At 43.3% G+C, this 24,252-nt stretch overlaps 1 protein-coding gene across 1 annotated transcript in view; it reads left to right on the forward strand.

The window, feature by feature from the left end:
• Positions 1-2,308: 2,308 nt before the first annotated feature.
• EFNB1 (ephrin B1) overlaps positions 2,309-24,252 on the forward strand; it is a 61,162-nt gene continuing 39,218 nt past the window's right edge. Inside the window, exon 1 of the mRNA XM_056538316.1 lies at positions 2,309-2,770. Coding sequence (XP_056394291.1) covers positions 2,664-2,770 — 107 coding nt within the window. The 5' untranslated portion in view covers positions 2,309-2,663. The remainder of the gene's footprint in view (positions 2,771-24,252) is intronic.

The raw sequence follows: 24,252 nt of genomic DNA on the forward strand, positions 1-24,252 counted from the left end.
TCAGGAGATGACCTGGCCATTGTCTTCTTCACACTGGGACCTCTGTGAGGGGGAAAATGGCTGAAATAATGTAGTGTCAGTGAAAAGAGACTACTCCATAAACAACACAGCGGCCCACCCCGTCCCCACTGCATGTGAATGCTGCAGTCCATAAATCAGCTTATGGCCCCCTGGGCCTGCCTGTGCCCCTCTCCCTCCATGCCAGGGTAATGTGCTGTGTTGGCTTCATTCACACATAACTCTTACCATGGAAAAAAAAACACACACACACACACACACACTAGAGAAACGTCACCTTTTTGTGGCATTTTTTTTTTCTTTTTGGTGCACTGTACCCAAAGATACTGCCCTATCAGGTCAATGCATAGGGCAATGGAAGCAAGCCCCCATTTTCAAAAATCCATTAATATATGGTCCGACAGATAGGGGACATATCAGATATTAAACAGTTTTTTTTTATTTTATCCATGAGGTCTTTGGCAGGAAAAAGCAAATACATACGCATATATATATATATATATATATCCAAAAATGTCATCGATAAAGCATACAGATCCAAAAAGGCTAAAAATACAGCGAACATGCCCAAAAAACACCATAGATAAAGCATACACAGCCAAAAATGACAAAGATACAGAATACATTCCCCCCCCCCCAAATAACGTTATAGATACAGCATACATACCCAAAAAAGTGATAGATACAGTATACATATCTAAAAAAACACCATAGATACAGCATACATACCCAAAAAAGTGATACATACAGTATACATATCTAAAAAAAACACACCATAGATACAGCATACATACCCCCAAAAAGTGATAGATACAGCATATATATCTAAAAAAACACCATAGATACAGAATACATACCCAAATAAGTGATATATACAGCATACATATCTAAAAAAAACACCATAGATACAGAATACATACCCAAATAAGTGATAGATACAGCATACACCCCCCCCCCGAAAAGTGATAGATACAGAATACATATCTAAAAAAGTGATAGATACAGCATACATCCCCCCCCAAAAGTGATAGATACAGCATACATATCTGAAAACACCATAGATACAGCATACATACCCCAAAAAAGTGATAGATACAGCATACATATCTGAAAACACCATAGATACAGCATACATACCCCAAAAAAGTGATAGATACAGCACACATCCCCCCCGAAAAGTGATAGATACAGAATACATATCTAAAAAAGTGATAGATACAGCATACATCCCCCCCCCAAAAGTGATAGATACAGAATACATATCTAAAAAAAAAAACACCATAGATACAGCATATATACCCAAAAATCGCCATTAATACAGCAAACATACTCAAAGACGGCCCAGATACAGCAGACATAGCCAAAAATGACAAAGGTACAACATACATACCCCACTCAAGGGAAAGAAAAACGCCATATACAACAAGCAATGTAGACAAACCGCTTTATATTCCGCTACTAATATTTTGTTTTAATGCCACTTTTTAACTATTGAGTGACCATTGCAATCCACAATTCATGCATTTATTAGGGCCGCAGATGTAGCTGGATTGTTACATTCAACCAGTAACCTATAGAACGGGGGTGTGAGAACGGTGGGACCTCCAGATTGCAAAACTACAACTCCCAGCATGCCCGGACAGCCTGCGGCTGTAGTTTTGCGACATCTGGAGGTCCAGCGTTTGGAGACCACTGCTATACTATGTCTCTTGTAGCCCTGTCTAGCACAGTGTGCAGTGGGTTTGGTATGGATACATATTAACCCCCTATAGCCTGTGCGGTGGGGTATATCACGGGACGGGCATGCTGGGAGTTGTAGTTTTGTGACATCTGGAGGTCAAGCGTTTGGAGACCACTGCTATACTATGTCTCTTGTAGCCCTGTCTAGCACAGTGTGCAGTGGGTTTGGTATGGATACATATTAACCCCCTATAGCCTGTGCGGTGGGGTATATCACTGTCCGGGCATGCTGGGAGTTGTAGTTTTGTGACATCTGGAGGTCCGCCGTTTAGAGATCACAGTGTCTAGTACAGCGGTTCAGTATAGATATACCCCAGAATAACGTGCAGGTGATGACACTTTGCTCCGCGGTCCTGCTCCACATACCGAGTGCACACTCATAGCCGCTCTCCAGCACTGAGTTAGCTCAGCTACTTTAAGGGGCGGGTCTTTGAGCCAGTCACGCCTCTCACTAAGCAGGGAGGCGTGGTCTGGCGAGGCAGCATCATTGAATTACTGTCATTGGTGGACGCCAGGACGGTGCTGACCACGCCTCCCGGGGGCGGGGGTGATGCGGGCGGCGGGTGCCCAGCGCCTCAGTCTGAGCCAGGCGGCTGCAGGAGTGAACATCGCGGCTGCTCGCCTGTGTTCTCGGAGTCTTTGCCCCGGAGCGAGCAGTGGATATCCCGCGGGGGCACTGTACACTGAGCCGGCGCTGGTCGGGTGCACCAGCTGGAGATTACCGCACTGGAACCTGGCATGGAGCCTTGACGGGTCCCCGGGACTGGGGGATTACAATTCATCGTTCCCGCACCAGGGGATGGGAAGCCTGGATACCTGACGGAGCTTTGGGCGGGTTCTGAGATTGGACTGGGGAAAAGTTCGGATAGTCCGGGACTGGCACGGTGCCCCAGCCGGGAGTTGGGATGGAGGGTGTCCGGCGGCTGCTCGGGCTCCTGTTCGCTCTGTGCCGGTTGTGTGCGGTGCTCGGCAAGATCCTGGAGCCGGTGACCTGGAACTCGCTAAATCCGCGGTAAGGAGCGCGGCGATCACCTGCTCGTCCCCCGCCTGCCCACCGTGCCCGCTGTGTGCCCCGCTCCGGGCTTTGGAGACGGGACATCGCCTGTATGGGTCTGGTGTTACCAGGCATGGTGCCCACCGGAGGGTAGAGCCTGTGGCCGGCACATCCTTGGGAGTGAAGAGAACTTTCCCACCCGGATTATCCGGCTGCCCTGGTACCTGCTGGGCACTGTGGGTGCTGTGGGCATGCTATGCAGGATGTGTGTGGTGCTGGTGGTATGATCTCGTCTGTGCTGCTCAATTAACACTATTAGTCATTTTGTCTGGTCATGTGGGCACTTACCTGGTACTGCTGGGTACAGTGTATACCCCTATCGGCTTGGGCACCATATAGCTCGGTATTGTGTGCTGTATATCAAGGTTAGTGATTACAGGAGGCAGTGGGTGCTGGTTGGCACTGTGTATATTGGCACACTTTGTAGTATATTCTGCACACTTGCCTAATACTATATGTAATATATTCTCAGAACTTTAGACCGAGTTTAGGCTGGCACTATAGATTGGCACTGGCTGCAGTATATCTTGGTTAAATACTTAGTACTGTAGGCACTGAGTGCAGGTCACTGCTTGGTACTGTGGGCACTCAGTGAAGATCTGCACTGGTGGCAGTATTTGGTGGACGTGGGTATTATATAGGTATTTCTATGTGCCAGGCCTGGGTCTCTACCACCATTTACATATATGAAACTTTCAGAGAAGTTTTGTCTTTAATAATGGGGATGGTGAAGCCAGACTGGTGGTGGTGGCACCGAGCAGCGTCCATGTAAGTCTTTGTGTCTCCTCGCTCCTGGTCGTGTATAGAAATGGTGAACCCTGTAGGTGCTGGACGATAGTGAGGCTGTATATCCAGCCTGGCGGATTGCGCCCTACACTAGGAGGCTTTCTTGGCTTCATCACCGGCCACTTTGGCACTTAGGGTGGTCTTTGTTCCCAATGAGGCTGTGATGGGTTTATTGGAAGACGAACAGATAAGACCATATCCCTGCCTTGTGTCAAGAGGCCGGTCCTTGATGTGACACTTGAGCCCCGTTCACACTCGGGATACCTGGCCACCCAACTACATTCTAGCCTTACTGACCACAATAATTACTCTGTCCTGTCTTCACTTCTTCTTCTTCTTGCATTTTGACCAGTAGTCTCCAAATTTGTAGACCTCCAGCTCTTGCAAAACTTCAACTTCCAGCATGCCCGGACAGCCAACGGCTGTCCGGGCATGCTGGAAGTTGTAGTTTTGCAACAGCTAGAGGTCCAGTTTCTAGACCTACAATCTATACAAAGAGGATATTCTCTACTGTATACGATGGAAGTTTTCTTCTTAGAAGCCTTTGCTCAAGAGCTCTATTGTGGTGGCTTTGTCTTTCTGTAGTTCTAGATTGTATTGTTCTTTAAGGGTTAACTCAGACTCTCTCATACGAACCCAGGCAGGCCTTATAAACCCAGTGCGTTTATGGATGCGCGCTCCTGGCTGCTCCTCCGTCTCGTTGACCTTCACAATGTGGCAGTGGTGTCACCACGTCATAGCCTTTTCCTCTGTAGGAGATGACTGGGTCCCATAGAAGTCCCTACTCGTCCCTCTCCTATAATGTGACATTGCCCTGATTGGTGGCTTTTCGTAGCTTCTTGGTACCCCCCCCCTTTTTTTTTTTTGTAGTTGGGTTGTTCTACGTGTCCAATAAAACTGACTACTAGTGTAGAGATGCACTTGATATATAGTGTTTTATACCTACATGTATTAGTTTTCAGCCTTTTTTTAAAGGCTGCGCCGTGTGATACGTGTGTGCAGGGTGCGGCGGGGGGTTTCTCTTTTGAAAAGGGTCTTTGTAAATAGCCTGGTTGGAAATAAACCTGTGCGCTGCCAGAGGGAGCTATATCCAGCAGTAAAGGTGCCGTTCTCTGACAATCTGTGCTATAAGCTTACTGTGGGTTTGTAGTTTCCGACTCCATGGTCGTGAATGGACGTAGTGTAGATAGGGGGGTCAGACCTCAACCAGTCCATGAGATTGAGAAACCTTACAATCCTACCGCACACGTTACAAAGTTTCACCACGATATAAAATTTCACCCATGACTTTATATAGAATAACCCTAAAAGCCGCCATATACAGATAAAAAAATAAAGCGGTATCTGTAGAGAATGATCTCATTGCTTTCCAATCAATTTGGGAAATTTAGTTTTACATTTCCAAGTTAAGAAAATTAAACTTGAAATGGTCATGTTTGTTTGTAGACAGGTTTTACATTGTATCACTTGAGATTTTTATTTTTTTATTTATCTTTAACTGTTTTTCCTACTTGCATTTATTTGTGCCTTTTTGTTGTGTTGCTTAGCAGGAGTAGCGTAATGCATCCCTCACATGCTTAGCATTCTGGGTCTACGTGACAATGGTAGCCGGTCAGGCAGGGACTTGTCTGTTGTCTCTTGGGACAGTAGGATTTGTGAGGCCTTCGCTTCATTGGAAAATAGTTCTGGTTTTATTAAGTTTGTGTAATCATTTTCGCATTAATATTTACAAAGAGAACTTTTTTTTTTCTCCCCCTAAAATAACTTGCGATGGTTTTGCCAGAACGGGTGCATCCAGAGTGCAGCTGTAAGGCGTCAAGGCCGGACTGTGCTTTTGCCTAATTCCATCATCTTCAGCTCTTTGACACGTGTTAACTCTTTGCCAAGTTTTGATGTCCACTCTGTTCTGTATCTGATTGCCGGACGGCGCCCCTCATAGGCTGCTAACATGTGCAAGGCCAAAAAACTGCCCTCCATGTCCTTCTGCTTTTAGTTTTTTCCCTTTAGTATAAACGTACTTTGACGTTTTACCCCCTATGTATTTGTCATTACAAATCATGTGACTCAAGGATTTCTACTGGAGAATTGGGAGAAAAGAAATGCCAACACTCAAATATATGGTGTTTTTTGTTTTTCCAGTTCTTTCCTCCTATAGATGTCTATGTGAAGGGAAAAAAAACACCATAATTTCTTTAGGAAAAAAAGTACCATACCCAGAACATGCAGTGATTTTGGAAAAACTGCCACTGAGCATAAAAGCGCCACTAAAGAGTGAAAAAAGCCAAAAGAAAACCCCAGCCATGCGGGTATGGTGTTCCATATTGATTCCCATCTAACATCTGGCCACAGAGTTTTTGTTTTTATATAAACTGTCTGTTTTCAGCCCTATACTGCACCCAGTGATCTATAGTAGAGGGTAACAAAAACCTAAAAATCTAAATCTATAGGTTGACTTCTATAGGGCAAGCCCAAATTTCTTTAGCAAAAAAAAAAAAAAAAAACCTTTAGCTTTCTATATGAGGCTGGTTTTATGAGATCTGTAGCCTTTTAGAACAATAGCTCAGTAATATCATGAGGACGGGTGCCTATATTGGTATTGAATTCGGCAATGAAGTTTCATTATACCTAATTAAAGTGAAGGGCCTTGACAGCGGGCGAATCTGCCGGGATTACTCCACTGCTCCATAGGAGACCGGGGCCCCCTGTTCCCATTACTTAAGTGTGAGGGAAGTCGACTTTTTATGTGCACAAGTTATAGACAATAAAACATAACAAACAGCTGTTGTAAATATATAATAAATACAATGACGTGTTACATAAATACTACAAATATTTACTTTTACTTTGTTCTATACCTCCCTTTTTATAATTGCCTGGTCTGGATCTACTGATTTCTGTTTTTCTTTTACAGTCCTATCTATATACTTATCGGTATAATGTATACTTTTGATTTTACGACCCAGGAGAAAACCTTTTTTTTCTTATAACAATATTTGTATATACTTTTTGTTTGATGTTTGTTTGAATCCGTCCTTTTTTCTAAATCATTTTTTTCCTTGACGAGAGAGAAAAAAGTTGGGCGACACATTTTAAGAAAAGTTCCGAACTACTTATTGGACTATATTTTTTCTTCCGGTTTTTATTTCTTATGTTGCAGATGGAACCTCATATTTCTGGGATATTAAGCCTCTCGCAGCATTTATAGACTAGTAATGTTCATGTTGGAGCTGGTCTAGAATGGAAATTGCTCTACTTGGTGCTTTACTGCTTGTGTCTGGAAGCTTAATGTGTGGTTTCAGAGCACAGTCAAATAGAACAAATACTTTATTTTCAGATCTTCTGTATCCTGTGTTTTTTTTTCTTTCCTTCTTCTCCAAAACTTTAGGCGTGGCACGTTTAACCCTCTCCTCCCTGCGGGCATCGAGAGTCTGGCGTCGTTGTCGTCGGTAATTGGTTGACAGCTGTAAACGGGGGCTGATGTGTAGCCTGTGGTTTTTAGGAAGCGGTGGCATCTCTGCCGCCTGGATGCTTTAGAGCTCCACTTGCGGTAAATAAGACAATACTTGTCTGGTAATTGCTGCGTTAGCAGAACTGAGACCGGAGCGGACGGTTCTCCTAACAAGCTCTCGTTTACAGCCGTCACCATAAAACCCGCCACCCATATTTCCCTCTGTAGCAGCTCCAGCTCTTCTCCATTACAGTACAGGTTTATGCCATGGCGTTTGTACTTTACATAGCGACAGAATCTATCATACTTATTGCCCATAAGGCACTGTTTCCCATGCAGGGTGCCTCCAGCTGTTGCAAAACTACAACTCCCAGCATGCCCGGACAGCCTTCGGCTGTCCCGGCATGCTGGGAGTTGTAGTTTTGCAACAGCTGGAGGCACCCTGCATGGGAAACAGTGCCTTAAGGACTGATGGGTTAATCTTCAGCATGTTCTTCTTCCCACTTGTCTCTAAAGACAAAATGCAATAAGGCACCTTGGGGGCATGACATGCCCACCTCCTGCAGTGCTGCCTTCACTAAGATGATGTGACAAGTTCTGCCAAGCAGACGCTCCAAGGGTGTACGGTTCACTGGATTCCCAAGGGGGCTGTTATGTGTTTCTTAGGTGAATGGAGATGAATGCTAGGATGACATATTCCAGCAGACCTGGGGAATTGCTACTCTACCTCTTGACTTGAGAGGAAGGTGCCATTAAAGGGGTACTCCGGTGGAAAACATTTATTTTTTTATTTTTAAAGGTCTTTTTAAGTCAACTGGCTCCAGTAAGTTAAACAGATTTGTAAATGACTTCTATTAAAAAAAAGAAAAAAAAAGTAATCCTTTCGGTACTTATTAGCAACTGTATACTACGGAGGAAATTCTTTTCTTTTTGGATTTCTTTTGTCCTTCCACAGTGCTCTCTGCTGACACCTCTGTCCGTGTCAGGAACTGTCCAGAGCAGGAGAGGTTCGCTATGGGGATTTTCTCCTGCTCTGGACAGTTCCTGACACTGACAGAGGGGTCAGCAGACAGCACTGTGGAAGGACAAAAGAAATCCGAAAAGAATTTGTCCTTCCACAGTGATCTCTGCTGGACCCCTCTCTGCAGGAGAAAATCCCCATAGCAAACCTCTCCTGCTCTGGACAGTTCCTGACATGGACAGAGGTGTCAGCAGAGAGCACTGTGGACAGACAGAAAATAAATTCCTTTTGTTGTATACAGCTGCTAATAAGTACTGGAAGGATTAATTTTTTTATTTTTTTTTAATAGAAGTAATTTACAAATATTTTTAACTTTCTGGCATCGGTTGATTTAAAAAAAAGTTTTCCACAGGAGTACCCCTTTAATAGTTAATGGGCAGAGGCCTGGCAGGCAACAGTGACCCCCTCTCTAGGTTTAGTTTATTTATTTTTAAATTCTTCCTCTCCCCATCCTCCTTGGTTCTATTTGTTATACTTTCTGCTCTGCTGAGTAAGTCATTATACTGCTGGCAGTGTACACTACTTAATGCTCGTCTTTCGCTTCTTATTTCCATTGGGTATTATCTTCTCCATGCCAGGGGGACAGGATCGCTTACTGCAATCTAAATTTGTGAAGCACCAAATGGCGGCCTAGTAAAAGTGAGGGGATAAATTGCCCCCCCCCCCCCCCCTCCGATATGTATACACACTGTGCTCGGCCCCGTAATCTCCTCTAAGGAGTTTGTCTACGTGCCCGCCATGCACCGTATGGTACCATTATGCATTAAATACTGTTTTTACAGGGTCCCTACTTAATCTTGTTCACTAAACTGCATTAAAGTCCCCTAAGCGCCTCTCTTTTTGCGGTGCTATGGTAGCCATTTTTAGGCTGCTTTTGTATGTGAACATCAGTGGAGCGTAAGTAACAGGCTCTTATGTGGGCACCGCTCTGAGGAATGTCAGTGTGTCTGGACCAGACATTACATACAACCAAATGACTCTTTTGGTTCTAGGTTCTCCTGTTAACCCTTGCAGTGCCGTTATAACATGGCACCTCACTTTTAATGTGTGTATGGTGCTTTGCCAGCTGTGTGGTCTATTTCTGCCCTTTCTGTTCTCTTCATGGGTTTTATCGGTGTATGTTGTAGCAGTACTGTTTTTATTTATTTTTTTGTTGCTTTTAGGCTGTGCTGCATAGGAGACCATGTTTTAAGAGTTAAACTGCTTCTTTTCCTCTGGGAGATTCTTGTTTGAGAAGGTTTCACCCTTGTTAACCTAATGTCATAGTAGCATTTAACCAGTCATTTATCTCTGCGAAACCTACGGCCCTTATCAGCGCTGAGTGCATGTCCAAACATTGCCCGGCCTGGGATTCCGGCCTATAATTCTTTTCACACGTTTGTTCTTATCAGAAATAATTTACAAATTAAAATCAATTGATCTGGATTCCTTGACTTTATACTTTAGCCTTAGAATTTCGGGGTTATCACTCCTCTAGACCAGTGTTTCCCAACTTGTGGCACCCCCAGCGGTTGTAAAGCTACAACTCCCATTATGCCTGGACACATGAAGTCTGGGCATGGTGGGAGTTGTAGGTTTTCAACACCTGGAGCACCACAGGTTGGGAAATTCCTGGGGGAAATAAATAAAAGTGAAAGGCACTAACATTTTGATGCATTGTACCCCAAAAGCCGTAACACTTGTTTTTGGCCCCTTTCACACTACAGGTATCTGCTTTCTTACAATCCTTATTTTACAATAACGGATGAAAAAATAAAAAAAATAAAGACTGATGCAATAACTGGTAATAACGGATGATAACTGATGACCATCATCCGTTCTTTTTTTTCTTAAAAAAACAAAAACAAAAAAAACTGTTGTTCGTTCGCTTTTTTAATTTTTTTTCTTCTAAATTAGGTTTTTAACCCTTATTTTGTAAAGCTGTATTGAGCATGCTCAGTACAAAAAACAGCTATAAAAAAAACAGGCAATAACAGATTTTTTTTATTTATTTTTTTTTTACATCCGTTTCCCCATAGACTTCAATGTTAAATTTGAATGGCCATTTTTTTCACCATTATTTTTGCCAGACCGAAGATTAGTGCATGCACAGTCTTTTGTGTCGGCAAAAATAACGGACATTAGTAAAAAAAAAAAACGGACATACCTGATGCAAAAGGATGGCCAAAAAAAAATCCCATTGACATGATTGGGATTTTTTGACGGCCCTTTTCAGGACTTTTTGCCGGGTGTAATATCGGAGGCTTTTACAGGAGGATACCTGTAGTGTGAAAGGGGCCTTAGATGGATTTTTTTGACAAATAAAAATTGGTTGAGTTGTGTGACCTGCTTCACAAGTGACATGGCTTAGCAAAAAGTGGGTGTGGCTTACCAGAAAAGGAGTTTGCCTTAAACGGTTCAAATTTTGCTGCACATTATTTTGGCTCAAAAGGGGTATTCAGGTATTAAAAAAATATATTTATAATATTCTGGCATTGCTGTTTAAAAAAAAAAAAAAAAAAATTGATACTTGCCTATCCTGGTCCCCTGCTAATCATCTCCTCTACCTGCTTTTGATATGAGATGTCTCAGAAGGACCTGTCTACTAAGCCAAATCCTGTCTGCTATGTTGCCCTGTCTTGGCCAGAGATTTTCCTAGCAGACAAATCCTGCTGAGATGTCTCTTCGGAAGCAGGGAGAGGCGATGAGATGCAGGGAAGAGGGGTTGGTTAAATATCACTAGTATTACCCAAACAGGCTGTTTCCAGCTGTTGCAAAACTACAACTCCCAGCATGCCCGGACAGCCTTCGGCTGTCCAGGCATGCTGGGAGTTGTAGTTTTGCAACAGCTGAAGAAACACGGTTTGGAAAAGCACTGACCTAAGCGTCTTGTATGAAAATAATTAATAATAAAAAAAAAATTATGTGGGTATTTCTTATGGTGCCCCCCCCCCCCCCAACAGATTGTCATTGTAACGTCCCTGCTGGAGCTTCCTCACCTGACTTGCCGTGACTCTGCCTAGGAGCCCTAAATGCCGTTTGGAAAATCCATTAGGAAGACGAAGCTTCTGCCAAGGCAAGAAAACAATAAAACAAAGCAGCGACTTGTAAACGTGTTAATTAGTCCGGGGACTCGGCAAGCTGCACCGCCGCAGATAATGAACTTTCCTGAAGAGAGTGCGGGCTGCGGAGGCTGCGGCACTCACACGGTTAAACTGCGCCTTTTGTTCAAGAACCAAACACTTTAAGTGCATTTATTCTTCCGTGGTGCCTCAGGGACTGGAGCTGTCTTGCAATACAGTATTTGTCACAGCAAAAAATATTAAACACATGAATGGAATCGGCTTTGCCCTCAGATACCCTTCATATTGTTTTTCAAGTGAACCAAAATAGAGAGACTCTTCGGCTTTTAGTAGCGTAGGATCTCATAAAGCAGATTATGAACAACACAGGTTCTGGGGTGGTCCTTGGGCATTGACTATCATAAAGCCTTATACCATCGGAGACGCCTTGTTTGCCCTGTGTGGGGTTGGCTTTTTCGGGGATGTTGACTGTAAACTTCATCCGTCTGTATAAACATTTTTACTGTAAAGTGAAGACTGATTGATATGAAGTAGACAAGTTAAGGATAAATTCCTACATGTTAGAACTGCCCCAACTTTAAATAGGGCAAAAAGTTGTCTTTATGTATACGTGTGTATGTGGATAATGTCCAAAAGGTTGTAGCCCTTAAAGGGGGACTCGGGTGGAAAACTTTTTTATTTTTATTTTTTTTAAATCAACTGGTGCCAGAAAGTTGAACATATTTGTAAATTACTTCAATTAAAAAATCTTAACCCTTCCAGTACTTATTAGCTGCTGAAAAATTTTCTTTTTGGAACGCAGTGCTTTCTGCTGACATCTCTGTTCATTTTAAGAACTGTCCAGAGTAGGAGAAAATCCCCATAGCAAACATATGCTGCTCTGGACAGTTCCTAAAATGGACAGAGATGTCAGCAGAGAGCACTGTGTTCCAAAAAGAAAATTCCCTCTGTAGTATTCAGCAGCTAATAAGTACTGGAAGGATTATGATTTTTTAATTTACAAATCTGTTTAACTTTTTTCACCAGTTGATAAAAAAAAAAAAAAAAAAATTTCCACCGGAGTACCCCTTTAAAAGTAAGGTGCAGAGGAAAGATGTGGACTATATCATGCATTGTTTGCATAGGCAAGTTCACATTTTTATTTTTTAAGGGAAGGCTGTCACGGAAACCCAGGAAGAATTGTGTATGTCTACCCCATTATCCAGATCAGTGACTTATTTTCGGGTCGTATATTACCCATTACCCATATCTTCTTTATAAAGACCACTTTTCGGTGCAGCCTTGGATGGCGGTCTCAAAAAGACTTCACTGTACAGCCAAGTTCCCACTTCTTTTTTTCAGTTTCATACAGCGACTTTGTGGGGTACGGCAGGATCAAAGCGGCGCTGACCAGGACAGGCACAAGAGATGAAGTAACTTGCGCGGTTTCATGTTTTTGCAGTTATGTATTTTAACCCCTTAGCAAAAGTACAGGCATTAGAACGATCTATGTAACCCTCTGCAAGGGTTAATAATGGCAGCTTTATACAGTATTCAGATTGTCCTTTATAAAGTAAAAAAATCTTTTCTTATAAAGCTAATCCCGAAGATAGGGGTTATGCCGAGGCACGTTTTAATAAGTCACTTGAAGCACTTTCACTGACCATTTCCTTGGGGTACGTTCACATGTGGATATTTTGCTGTAGATTTTTCCACCCTTTGAAGTCAATGGGTAGGAAAAATCTGCTGCAGAATGTCTGCAGCAAAATACCCATGTGTGAACATACCCCTATACTGGGTGGAGTGGTTCACATTCGGGTGTTTAGATAAATTTTTTCCTCTTCATGGACTACAACTCCGGTCAGACAGAGCAGGTTTAAGTAATCTTCCTATAGCCGGATAATTGTGTCTGATGTATCTCATCTGCTGAATGTTAGGAAATACTCATCACGTGTTTGGGTTGCATTAAAGGATAGCATGTCTGCCGTAATGATTCCTTAGCTGGACCCTGATCTGTTCTCCTAAAATGCCCCTGATTGTTCATGGTAATTTGGTAGGAGATGATGTGCTGCCTTTGGTAATCCTGTTAAAACCTCATCATCTATCCCTGGTTAGGGATTGTACACTTAATCTCTCTGCTGAGAAAGGAGCCAAATGGCCGCTTGTAGTATTTCTCTGGTTTTCCTCTGACTACGTGTACAGCCAGACACTAGAACTTCAGACATTTCTACCGTTTCATTTACTGAAGACAAACTTGTCCTTAGCTGCACAATAAGGATCTGATAAAACCTGTGATGCCCTAGAATTCTCACGTGGGTGTAAAGTAAAAGCCACAGTTTAGGGTCTATTAACATGGCAGAATTTCCGCTTGTGGAATGCCGCCTCAAATTAAAGCTCAGACTACTATGGGATTCCGCACTCCCAGGTACAATTCAGAAGTGTGAATGGGAGTGCGGAATCCCATAGAAGTCTGAGCTTTAATTTTAGGAAGAAATCCGCAACCTTAAATTCTGCTGTGTGAATAGACCCTAACTGTGACTTTTATTTTACACCCACATGAGAATTCTAGGGCATCACAGGTTTGATCATTACATGGGGTTGTATTAGAGTCAATGATGGGCTGTAGGAAGGTTTGGAGTCTCCCTGTAATCGATTAGTTTGTCGTCTAGACCTTTATTAGATCTCCATCTGGTCCTTACTTCAAACTTCATTGTTTCTTTACAACTTTTATAGACTTAGATTCTTTTATATACTCAATGAAAATTATTTTTTTTGGACAAGTGGCACTAGGACATATTTTGGCAGTAAAGGTAAACACTCTTTAACTTTTTGGAATGGTCTCTCACCTGTCTATTAGCATGTGGCGTAAGACATCTGCGAAAGAGTTGAGCTAAGAATGTTACCAAATTGTATGTAGTCCAGCCGTTCACAATTTACACAGCTGCCAGGTCACTTGTGGACCACATGGGGTTCAGTCGTGGCCGGGAGATGGCGAGCGTCTCTAGTGCCTGCTAGGTGTGCACTACATGAATATTTCTGGAAGCTGTTGAATCTGAAGAAGTTAGTGAGAAGATATGAGGGGGAGCGGATATTTTTGTGGACAGTAACATCGCTCATCCTCTGCTGACGGCTAGTTCGAAGTCCATCAGCAGCTGGCTGGCACAGGCTATTTTTTAATATGGCGTGTTTGTTAAATTGGGGTCAGTGTTGTAATGGTGAAAGAACGGCCATGAGATATTTCTCCTACTCTACAGCTCCCGGGTTTAATCCTTCCCAAGACTCTGCAGATGTCAGAGAAAATCCCCTGCTTGAAAGTGGAAATTGATCTGATGATCGGAGCTGAAAATGACCTCTTAATCTTCACCTCGCATCTCGGAATTATTTACGTTGAAAAGAAAACTGTTGTTCAGTGTGTAAACAGGAGATGTATGGCGAGCTGGGGATATCCACGGGAAAGTTCTATACGACTTTCTCTAAATTTCTAGGCCTCTGTAATGTGGAAGCTATAAAGTTATTAGGAGGCATTCTCAGCAATGCACACGTCCCGATTGTTTAGACTGAGCTAGATAATGTTTTGCCATGTGATGGTGCCCTGCAGGAGGAGTTGCTTTTCATAGAAACGCATTATATTTCACACTTATGCAAGTCAATGATTCATCTGCCCTTAGTGATACATCAGTCACCAAAAGTTGCAATCCATGCGATTTCAGTACTGAAGCTCCATGGAGCTCAATTTACAAAAAGCTGATGTACAAAAAACACAAATTCAATAATATAGGTTGCATTTCTGGATAGATAGATAGATAGATATAGATATAGATATAGATATAGATATAGATATAGATATAGATATAGAGATATATATATATATATATATATATATATATATATATATATATATATATATATATATATATATATATAATTATCCGTAGACTGAATATTTACCCAGTTTAAAACAAATAGCTGAAGGCACAAAATGGGTCCTGTCACCAGCACATCCGGAGCGTAAAATATGCTGCGGATCCGTTACGTGTGACCCTACCCTTAAGTGAACGGGTAAACTGTAGTATCTTTTGGTGCTGGTAAATATTTAAGCTGGAGCACTCGCACAAGTGTTGTGGCCCCTTTAGGGTGCAGTAGGTTGACCTATCAGAGGATAACTCGATATAAGATCATTAGGGATCCATCGATTTTATAAGGCTGTATAACCCTTTAAATTTTACCTGAGGCACAAGCTTTTTGGTTGACCTTGCCTATTTTTGTCAACTTTAATCTGTGTGTGTGCACCTTAAGTCTAGATGATCAGTTAGTCCAGATTTTTTGATGTTGTTGAATTTGGCTCATTTGGTCTTTTTGACTTTTTTTTATACAAGCATAATACAGCCGCATTTATCACTGATGTCCTGGCCCAACTGTGTTTCTGATGAACTGAACTGATTGTTGTGGTCACCATACCCCGGGTCAGGCTTGGACTTGAGCCTGTACAGAAGGCATTTTACCCCTGTGTGACACCAACCTTTTTAGGCTGTGTTTTTGTTGTTTTTGATTGGTAAACTCCAAGGTGTCTTAAAGAGTTTACCAATCAAAACAGAAAACCTTCAAAATATGCACCGTGTGAACACTACCATATTGTGGCCTGATTGCGAAGGTGATTGGCTACTTTTCATTTTGGGTACATATAATGTTGAAGTGCATTCGCAGAGTGTCTAACACAATGTAGATATGCCAGGACTCATTCGGATTATCCTGGAAAGCTCCCAAAGGCTTGTGCTTCAATGTAAATTATGTACACTCCTGTATGCACAATTTAATCTCTAAAGAAGTGTTGCAGAGCCATTAGAAGGTATTTAAAACCAGAACAAATCTCCCTCAAGGCCTGATCTCTTCTTGAGTCTTCTGAGCATTAATCAGACTTTGCTTTTCTTTTTTTCTCCAAGTCTTGCGTATCTTCCACTCCTAGAACAAGTGCACCGGGTTCTTTGTTTCCTCTTCCGGTTATTTGCCGCTATCCATGAGCCGTGACGGGTGTTAAGCTTGTTTCCATTCTTCCACCGCACCAATTTCCATTACTTAAGCGTCTCCATTTTGTGTGGGGTTTAATTGATTTATTGGCTCATAATTTTTCTCTAATTGTCCTGATTCATTGCTTAGGTAGGATGTGAGCTGTGGTTATGAGACAGCAGCAATGTGGTATATCACCGCCTGAGTGTTCACGCCTAGTTACATCACAAACCTGACTCTGGCGCTCTATAAGCTTAATCTTCCTCGGTCCTTTGTAGATTGCTTATTGTTACTGGACCATACGATGACAATTGTCTCATGATGACTTTAAAGTCAGGTTTTTGAGTATTTTTGTTTTCTTTAATAATAAATACTTCTTCTGACATGTTGCGGCACATTGCTAAACTTCCTTTGGATTATCTTTTCGAGACAGTTTGTCTAAGTAGCTTCAGAGCAGCAGCAGTTCTGTTACACAAGTGGCCGGCTATTGCCGCGCACAGACATTGAGCAGCCTTCTATTCTACCATCATCTGGGATTCTTATAGTGTAACAAGTGCCTACAAACTCTTAAGGCTGACGCCAACACACGACAGGAAAAGTGACATGAAGACACCCTTGTGTTTCAAGTAGTAACACAGGATGGGAGGCAACGCACGGGAAGACTCTCCTCGTACAACAATGGGCTGGCTTCCAAAGATTACCACTTTCATCTTCTGACTCTTTCTGTGCTGGTTGGCAGGCAGGAAAATCCAAGTACAGGCTGGATCTACAGAATGGTGTTGTATCACTTAAATCTCTGCATGTCCTGCCCAAGATGTTGTTCTTTCTTACTTAGGCTGGGTTCACATCACGTTTTTCCCCATACAGGAGCGCATACGGCAGGGGAGAGCTAACAACTTGCGCTCCCGTATTCTGCTGTATGCGGTCCCGTATGTAATTCATTTCATTGAGCGGACCAGAGTGAACCGGTCGGCTCATTTTTCCCGGTATACGGTTTTCTACTGTACCTAAAACTGTAGTCAACCACAGTTTTAGGTACGGTAGAAAACCTAATACGGGGAAAAATTAGCTGACCGGTTGGGTTCACTCCAGTCGGCTCATTAAAATGAATTGCATACGGGAACGCATACAGCAGGATACGGGAGTGCAGGTTTTTAGCTCTCCCCTGCTGTATGTGCTCCCGTATGAGGAAAAATATGATGTGAGCCCAACCTTATGAAGTTTTACTGGTTTTGGTAGTGCCCCCCCCCAACCTGTGCCTTTTCAGCTATTTTAAAACTTCAAAACTCCCATCATGCCATGTTATTGCATGCTAGGAGTTGTAGTTTTGCAACAACTAAAAAGACGCACAAGTGTGGGAGCATGGACCCAGATCTAAGAAAACTACGTAGAAAAGTGCAAGCTTTGACGGACAGGCCGATAAATCTTCCATATCTGTATATTCTATTTCAAAGCAGAATTGTGCACTACAATTTTGGCACAGCTTGGGGAACACTGTTCTAGGGTGTTAATGTTCTATCTCGGGTAAATACCAGGTTGTGGTTCTATTTAAAGCAAAGTCATGGCATGTTACAGAAGGGCAGTATGAGTGATGAGGTATAGTATCAGGATTTCGGTGGCAGTCTCCATCCACATGGTATGGACTAATGTTACCACCTATCATGCTCTGTGTGCAAATATCCGCTTTAGAAGTTGAACTGTTCCTAGAAGGCCATATGCATCATATTAACAACCTTGGTAATCTGATCTTGGCTTTATAGCTTCTAATAGTAATTAATTTGAGCCTACAAACCTTGTGCTATGACGGCTGGAAGTGACACATACCATCTGACGGGAAGGTCTACCCGATCTGGCCTACTGAACGTTGCAGAAACCTCTGACATATTTTGTGTGTCACAACAAACCCTGCTCAATCAGTACAGACATGGGTGTCTAATGTCAGCGCGTTCTCCCAGCAATAGTGTTTGGGCAAATCTGTCTGGGCACTTGATGCGTGAACCACCTGGGTTATTTTTAGGCTTTGTCATTCTCCTGGTTTTGTAGACCACCATGTGAAAGTTTTCTGCATAACTTGCTGTGCCCCCTTCTCCTTCAGCTTTAACTAGGGCTGCGCAATATGACCAAATATGTGTATCACAGTATTTTTTTTTTTTTTACGGTGGTTCCACGGTATATAACGGTATTTTCACCCCCCCCCCCCCCTCAATCATATGACCTGCCAGTGCTTTTCTGCCCCACCCCTAATTAATGATCAGCCCAGCGGGGCACTACTCACAGATATCACGTTCAAGCACTGCCCTCCTCCTCTTTGTTGGGGGCCGCCGGGCGCTGGAACTCGCTGTACGCCAGTGGTCTCCAACCTGCAGACCTCCAGTTGTTGCAAAACTACAACTCCCAGGAGTTGTAGTTTTGCAACAGCTGGAGGTCCGCAGGTTTGAGACCACTGCTGTCCGCTGTATCCCTATGCCCGGCCTGCAAAATATAGAGAAAATAAACTTTAAACTCGACTACGTCGGGGCCACACGCTGGAGACTGGGGAGGACCGCCGTCAGCCTGTAACCGGCCGGTGCAATGTCCCGCCCCGGCCAGTGATAGGCTGAGCCCACTGTCATGTAAGAAGCCGTCCAGAGCTGCTTACATGACAGTGGGCTCAGCCTATCACTGGCCGGGGCGTGATGCTGGGAGTTGCAGTTTTGCAGCACCTGGAGGTCCGCAGGTTGGAGACCACTGGCTTACAGTGAGTTCCAGCGCCCGGCGGCCCCCAACAAAGAGGAGGAGGGCAGTGCTTGAACGTGACATCTGTAAGTAGTGCCCCGCTGGGCTGGTCATTAATGGGGGGGGGGGGGGGAGCAGAACAGCGCTGGCGGCTCACGTAGGATTAGTTCCCCCGATGTGGGGACACCGCTGCGCTAGGCTGATAATACATTCCCGAGGGGGGAGGGGCCCAACCGGTATTGCGGTTTGGGGGAAAATTCATATTGTGCAGCCCAAAAAATTCGGTATTCGGTATGAACCGGTATACCGCCCAGCCCTAGCTTTAATCTCCATCTTTTCTAATTATGGTTTGACAACATAATCTGTGACACGGTGGCCAAAACGCTGCCACACGTGTGAACTCCCTGCAATAGGTGCCTGGCAGAAGTTCCGTTTTAGCCTAAAAGCACTAACTGCGATGAAGGCTGGAGAGGTGGGTATAATAGGTTTAGCTTGTTCATAGAGTTTTGTATGTAGTCCCAGTTCAGAGGATGCATTCTTTTCACTGCAGTAGTTCTCGGGCGGCAATGGTCTTGCACAAAGGATCAGTAGTCCTGTTTGTCCGGGGTTTCTCCAGCAGAGGGCTGTCCAGACATGTCTTCACAAGCGTCTATACCCAGCACAGCAGTGACCAGGGAGCTCCCGCGTGCACGGCTTCCATTACATCAGCTTTTATTTATTTTTTTCCATTATGCTGAACTTTAGATATTTTATTTTCAATGATGATTTTAATCATTTTCTTTCTTTCCAGATGCATTTCACCAGGGTCAGCACTTTTTTTCCCTTTTCATCTCTTTTGTCCAAATGTCCCCCTGCTTTGAAGTTGGGATACAATACAGATGACTGGAGTGTTCACAGCGGTTGGAGAAGGCTGTGCTGACCTTGTGGGAGGCAGTGACCTGTCCAGGCCATGATTATATTAATGAAGGCAGAGCGATGTTTGACAAATGCTTTGGAGGGGAGGTGGGGGGCAATAAGATCACAGCCAGATAAGAGCAGGGTCACGTAAGAGTTCTCACATGTACGCAGCGATATTATGATGTCATGAACCCAATGGAGTGCAGTGAGCTTGTCGTACGCTAGAGGGAGCCCTGTTTTTCTCTCTGCTTTCTGATATCCATTCACCTATAATTCTGATCCATTTGTCTTGTTGTAACATAACATCGAGCCCTGGGAGAGGATCCAGGGAAGTGACAGCATGCTATGATGGTGTTACAGACAGACTCCTTTCATGTTTTCTAATGGGCTTGCTGTCTGTTAAACTCATTACTCCAGCCCCCTCCCCAGCTTCCCCGCCATGCTCTCCCCTCCCATTACACTCATTTTCTAAATTTTTCAGCCCCCCCCCCCCCCCCCCCACTATTTTTACGACCCTTTTGCCTTTATTTTTCTCCTGCAACAATTATTCTCTGTTAAGTTACAGCTTGGAAATCCTGTGCAGCTAACCAAAGCCAGGAATTTGTTTTCTTTTCTGCGTGCTTGGCCTGAGCAAGGGCGTTCAGACTCTTCTGGGAGATTTCTGGTGTGGTCTTCAACTACAAACCCCAAAGTGCTTTGCTTTATTTTCCTATGACCATTGCCCCACAATGCAGTAGTGGTTGTAAATATGGCCTGAATATTTTATATCCTTTTTCCTTCCAGGTTGCAAGCGGTACAGTATAGATTTAAAGGGGTACTCTGGTGGGAAAACTGTCCAGAGTAGGAGAAAATCCCCATAGCAAACATTAGGGGTGTGAATCGCCAATAATTTGGCGATTCGATTCGAATCGCGATACCAGGGTGGCGATTCGATATATCGCGATACTGTCATGTTGGCGATATATCGCGATATTCCCTATTAAAAGCTTGGGAAAACTTATTCTAGCTGAGAAAGAACAAGATCCCGCGAGAGTTGTCCTGTGAGTGCGTACGCTCTCCTTCCTGTTTGTTCTGAGTCTGTAGTCTCGCGGTAGCAGCCTGGGAGTGGGACAGAGCTGATAACAGGTACACTGCCAACTAGTGGTCAGGAGTTTAAGTGTTATAAAAAAAAAAAAAGACAGACAAATAGGACTGTGACTCAGTGAGTGAAATACAGTAAATGTTAATTACAATAATTTATAAAAAAAAATCGATTCTCAGAATTTTAAAATCGATTCAGTATCGCGGAACAAAAAATCGCGATAATCGCGCAAATCGATTTTTTTCTTACATCCCTAGCAAACATGGTGTTCTGGACAGCTCCTAAAACGGGCAGAGATGTCAGCAGAGAGCTCTGTGTTCCAAAAAGAAAATAATTGCCTCTGTATTATTCAACAGCTAATAAGTACTGGAAGGATACATTTTTTTTTTTTTTTAATAGAAGTAATTTACAATTCGGTTTAACTTTCTGGCACCAGTTGATATAAAAAAAGAGAGATTTCAACCGGAGTATCCATTTAAGCGTGACGTTCCTTCTACTTGACGTCTTCAAGGTCTTCTCAATGTGTTTTAGAGGATCTTCCCCCATATGAAGTCTGTGTCTTATTTGCTTTTCATTATATATTTCATTAGCTTTAAAGACTTTCTTACTCTGACTAAATAGATTGTTCTTCTTCCCTCGGCACAGTTTTGGCCTAGCTGTGGTCCAGTTATGAAGGAAGTCTCCCTCTGGGTATGGGAGTGTCTTGGTCTTCCCAGGATTCATTCTTGGCCTCCTTTTATGTGTCTGGTAATCTATCCCAGCTGGGCTGCTGTGTGGAATTCAGCCTGCTGAGCCTCCTCGCCTTTCTCACTTTTGCCTCAATTCTTTGTTCCTCTGCTTGCTGTTGCCTAACTCAACAGCTGAGGGGTTTCTGCTCCAGAGAGGGGGAGTCATGTAACGGAGCACCCAAAGTGAACTCTTCTAATCGGCTTTGACCAGAATCCAATGGAAAATACAGCATTACAGCTTTATTATTCATCTTGGATCGTCCAGTATTTTAGCATAGATAACAAGTTAAAGGATTGCTCTGCCTCTTGCCATGGACAACCTGGGTTATATACCATGAGGATCAGTATATATAGGATGTGGGGCTTTTTCTTCATTTTACTGAAATGTTCAGGATGACTGCTATAGCTGATGTATTTGGCAAAAAATTGACCACAGTACTAGATACCCCTTAAAGGAAAAAGTCCAGCTGATATATAGTATTATGGGAAAAGTTCCAGGATAACTTGTCATTTATTCATGTAAAACTCTGCATAGAGTGATGTCGGTCACCACTTGACTTCTTATCCCAGAATGAGCAGAGATTTACATAAATGACAAGTTATCTTGGAACATTTCCAATATATAAAGTCCTATATCTCAATTGCTCCTCCTGATCTATAACCTGATCCCTGCCGATTAGGCTTAATATAAACATATTTCAATAGCTCCTCCCAATCTATAACCTGATCCCTGCCGATTAGGCTTAATATAAACATATTTCAATAGCTCCTCCCAATCTATAACCTGATCCCTGCCGATTAGGCTTAATATAAACCTATTTCAATAGCTCCTCCCAATCTATAACCTGATCCCTGCCGATTTAGGCCTTGTTTTCATCTTTACAGATTCTCTTTTAGTGATTTCTTCCTGTCTAGTCTCTAATGTATGCTGGAAATGTACTTTAAAGGGGTTATCCAGGAAAAAACTATATACCTTTTTTTATCAACTGGCTCCAGAAAGTTAAACAGATTTGTAAATTACTTCTATTAAAAAATTTTAATCCTTTCAGTACCTATGAGCTGCTGAAGTTGAGTTATTCTTTTCTGTCTAAGTGCACTCTGACACGTGTCTCGGGAACCGCCCAGTTTAGAAACCAATCCCCATAGCAAACCTCTTCTACTCTGTGCAGTTCCCGAGACAAGCAGAGATGTCAGCAGAGAGTTTTTGCCAGACAGAAAAATAACAACTCAACTTCAGCAGCTGATAATTATTGAAAGGATTAAGATTTTTTTTTAATAGAAGTAATTTACAAATCTATTTAACTTTCTGGAGCCAGTTTATATAAAAAAATTGTTTTCCTGGAATACCCCTTTAATATACTGGTAGTGCACTTCATTTGCTGGAAGCTTAGGCGCTTGAGAAATTCTGAAGAAAGTTGAGGAGGGATTCCATCTGACTACAGAAATGTTCAGTTGTTCCTTTACATCCTACACCACTAGCAAACAGATTTGTGTTACGTTTGGGCATATACAGATTTGAGTAACCTACAGAGTTGCAATGGAGTCCCCCTTTAAAGTTATTCGCATTATACATTTTTCTTTAAACTGAGACGTATTGTCCTATAAGTACTCCTCCTCCTCTGCGTATGAAGTCTTGGTGGAGGTCTGGTATTGTGAGTCAGGCCTCATGAGATCTTTACCAAATCAACCTTTAAACTCCGACCTTGGCATGGGCCCCGCTCCTGTGTCGACACAGGTGGGGATCGCTGAGTGACACGGTCTCCCTAGAAACCCAAGCCATCTCAAGGATCAAAGGCAAGGAATGTGTTTGTTGGGGTAGAGCAGGGAGTGTTGACCCTCATGGCCGCACTCACTGTTAATGATCTAAGTTGGACGGCCTGTAAGACACAATCATTTCTCTCACAAGTGATGGGAGAGGCTGGAAATCTTCCGGAACCTCAGTGGAAACTAGTTATCCCTTCTACCTTTTTTATGCCCGATTTCTTTGTGCTCTAATACGACATGATGGAGGAGATACGATGCATGGTTGTGTGATGGCATAATTTGTTCCTTCTTGTGCTGGTAAAATTGTAAAAAGTGTAACATTGTAACCTAAAAGCCTATTAATTAGAGCTGGGCGGTATGACCAAATATGTGTATCGCGGTATTTTTGTAACTTATGGCGGTTCTACGGTATATAACGGTATATCTTCACCCCCCTCCCCCAATCATGTGACCCGCCAGTGCTGTTCTGCTCCCCTCAATGATCAGCCCCGCGGGGTACTACTCACATGTCACCCGAAAGCACTGCCCTCTTCCTCTTTGTTGGGGGCCGCCGGCACTGGAACTCGCAGTACGCCAGTGGTCTCAAACCTGCTGACCTCCAGATGTTGCAAACCTACAACTCCCAGCATGCCCGGACAGCCAACGGCTTTCCGGGCATGCTGGGAGTTATAGTTTTGCAACAGCTGGAGGTCCGCAGGTTTGAGACCACTGCTGTACACTGTATCCCTATGCCTGGGGTGCAAAAGATAAAGAAAATAAACTTAAACTTGCCTACGTCTGCCTTACGCTGGGGACTGGAACGTCGGACAGCCGTCAGCCTATCACCGGCCGCAGCGATGTCCCGCCCCGGCCAGTGATGGGCTGAGCCCACTGTCATGTAAGGAGCTCTGGCCGTTGGCTGTTCGGGCATGCTGGGAGTTGTAGTTTTGCAACATCTGGAGGTCCGCAGGTTGGA

Source organism: Hyla sarda, chromosome 9 (genome assembly GCF_029499605.1).
Source record: "Hyla sarda isolate aHylSar1 chromosome 9, aHylSar1.hap1, whole genome shotgun sequence".
Classification (NCBI taxonomy): domain Eukaryota; kingdom Metazoa; phylum Chordata; class Amphibia; order Anura; family Hylidae; genus Hyla; species Hyla sarda.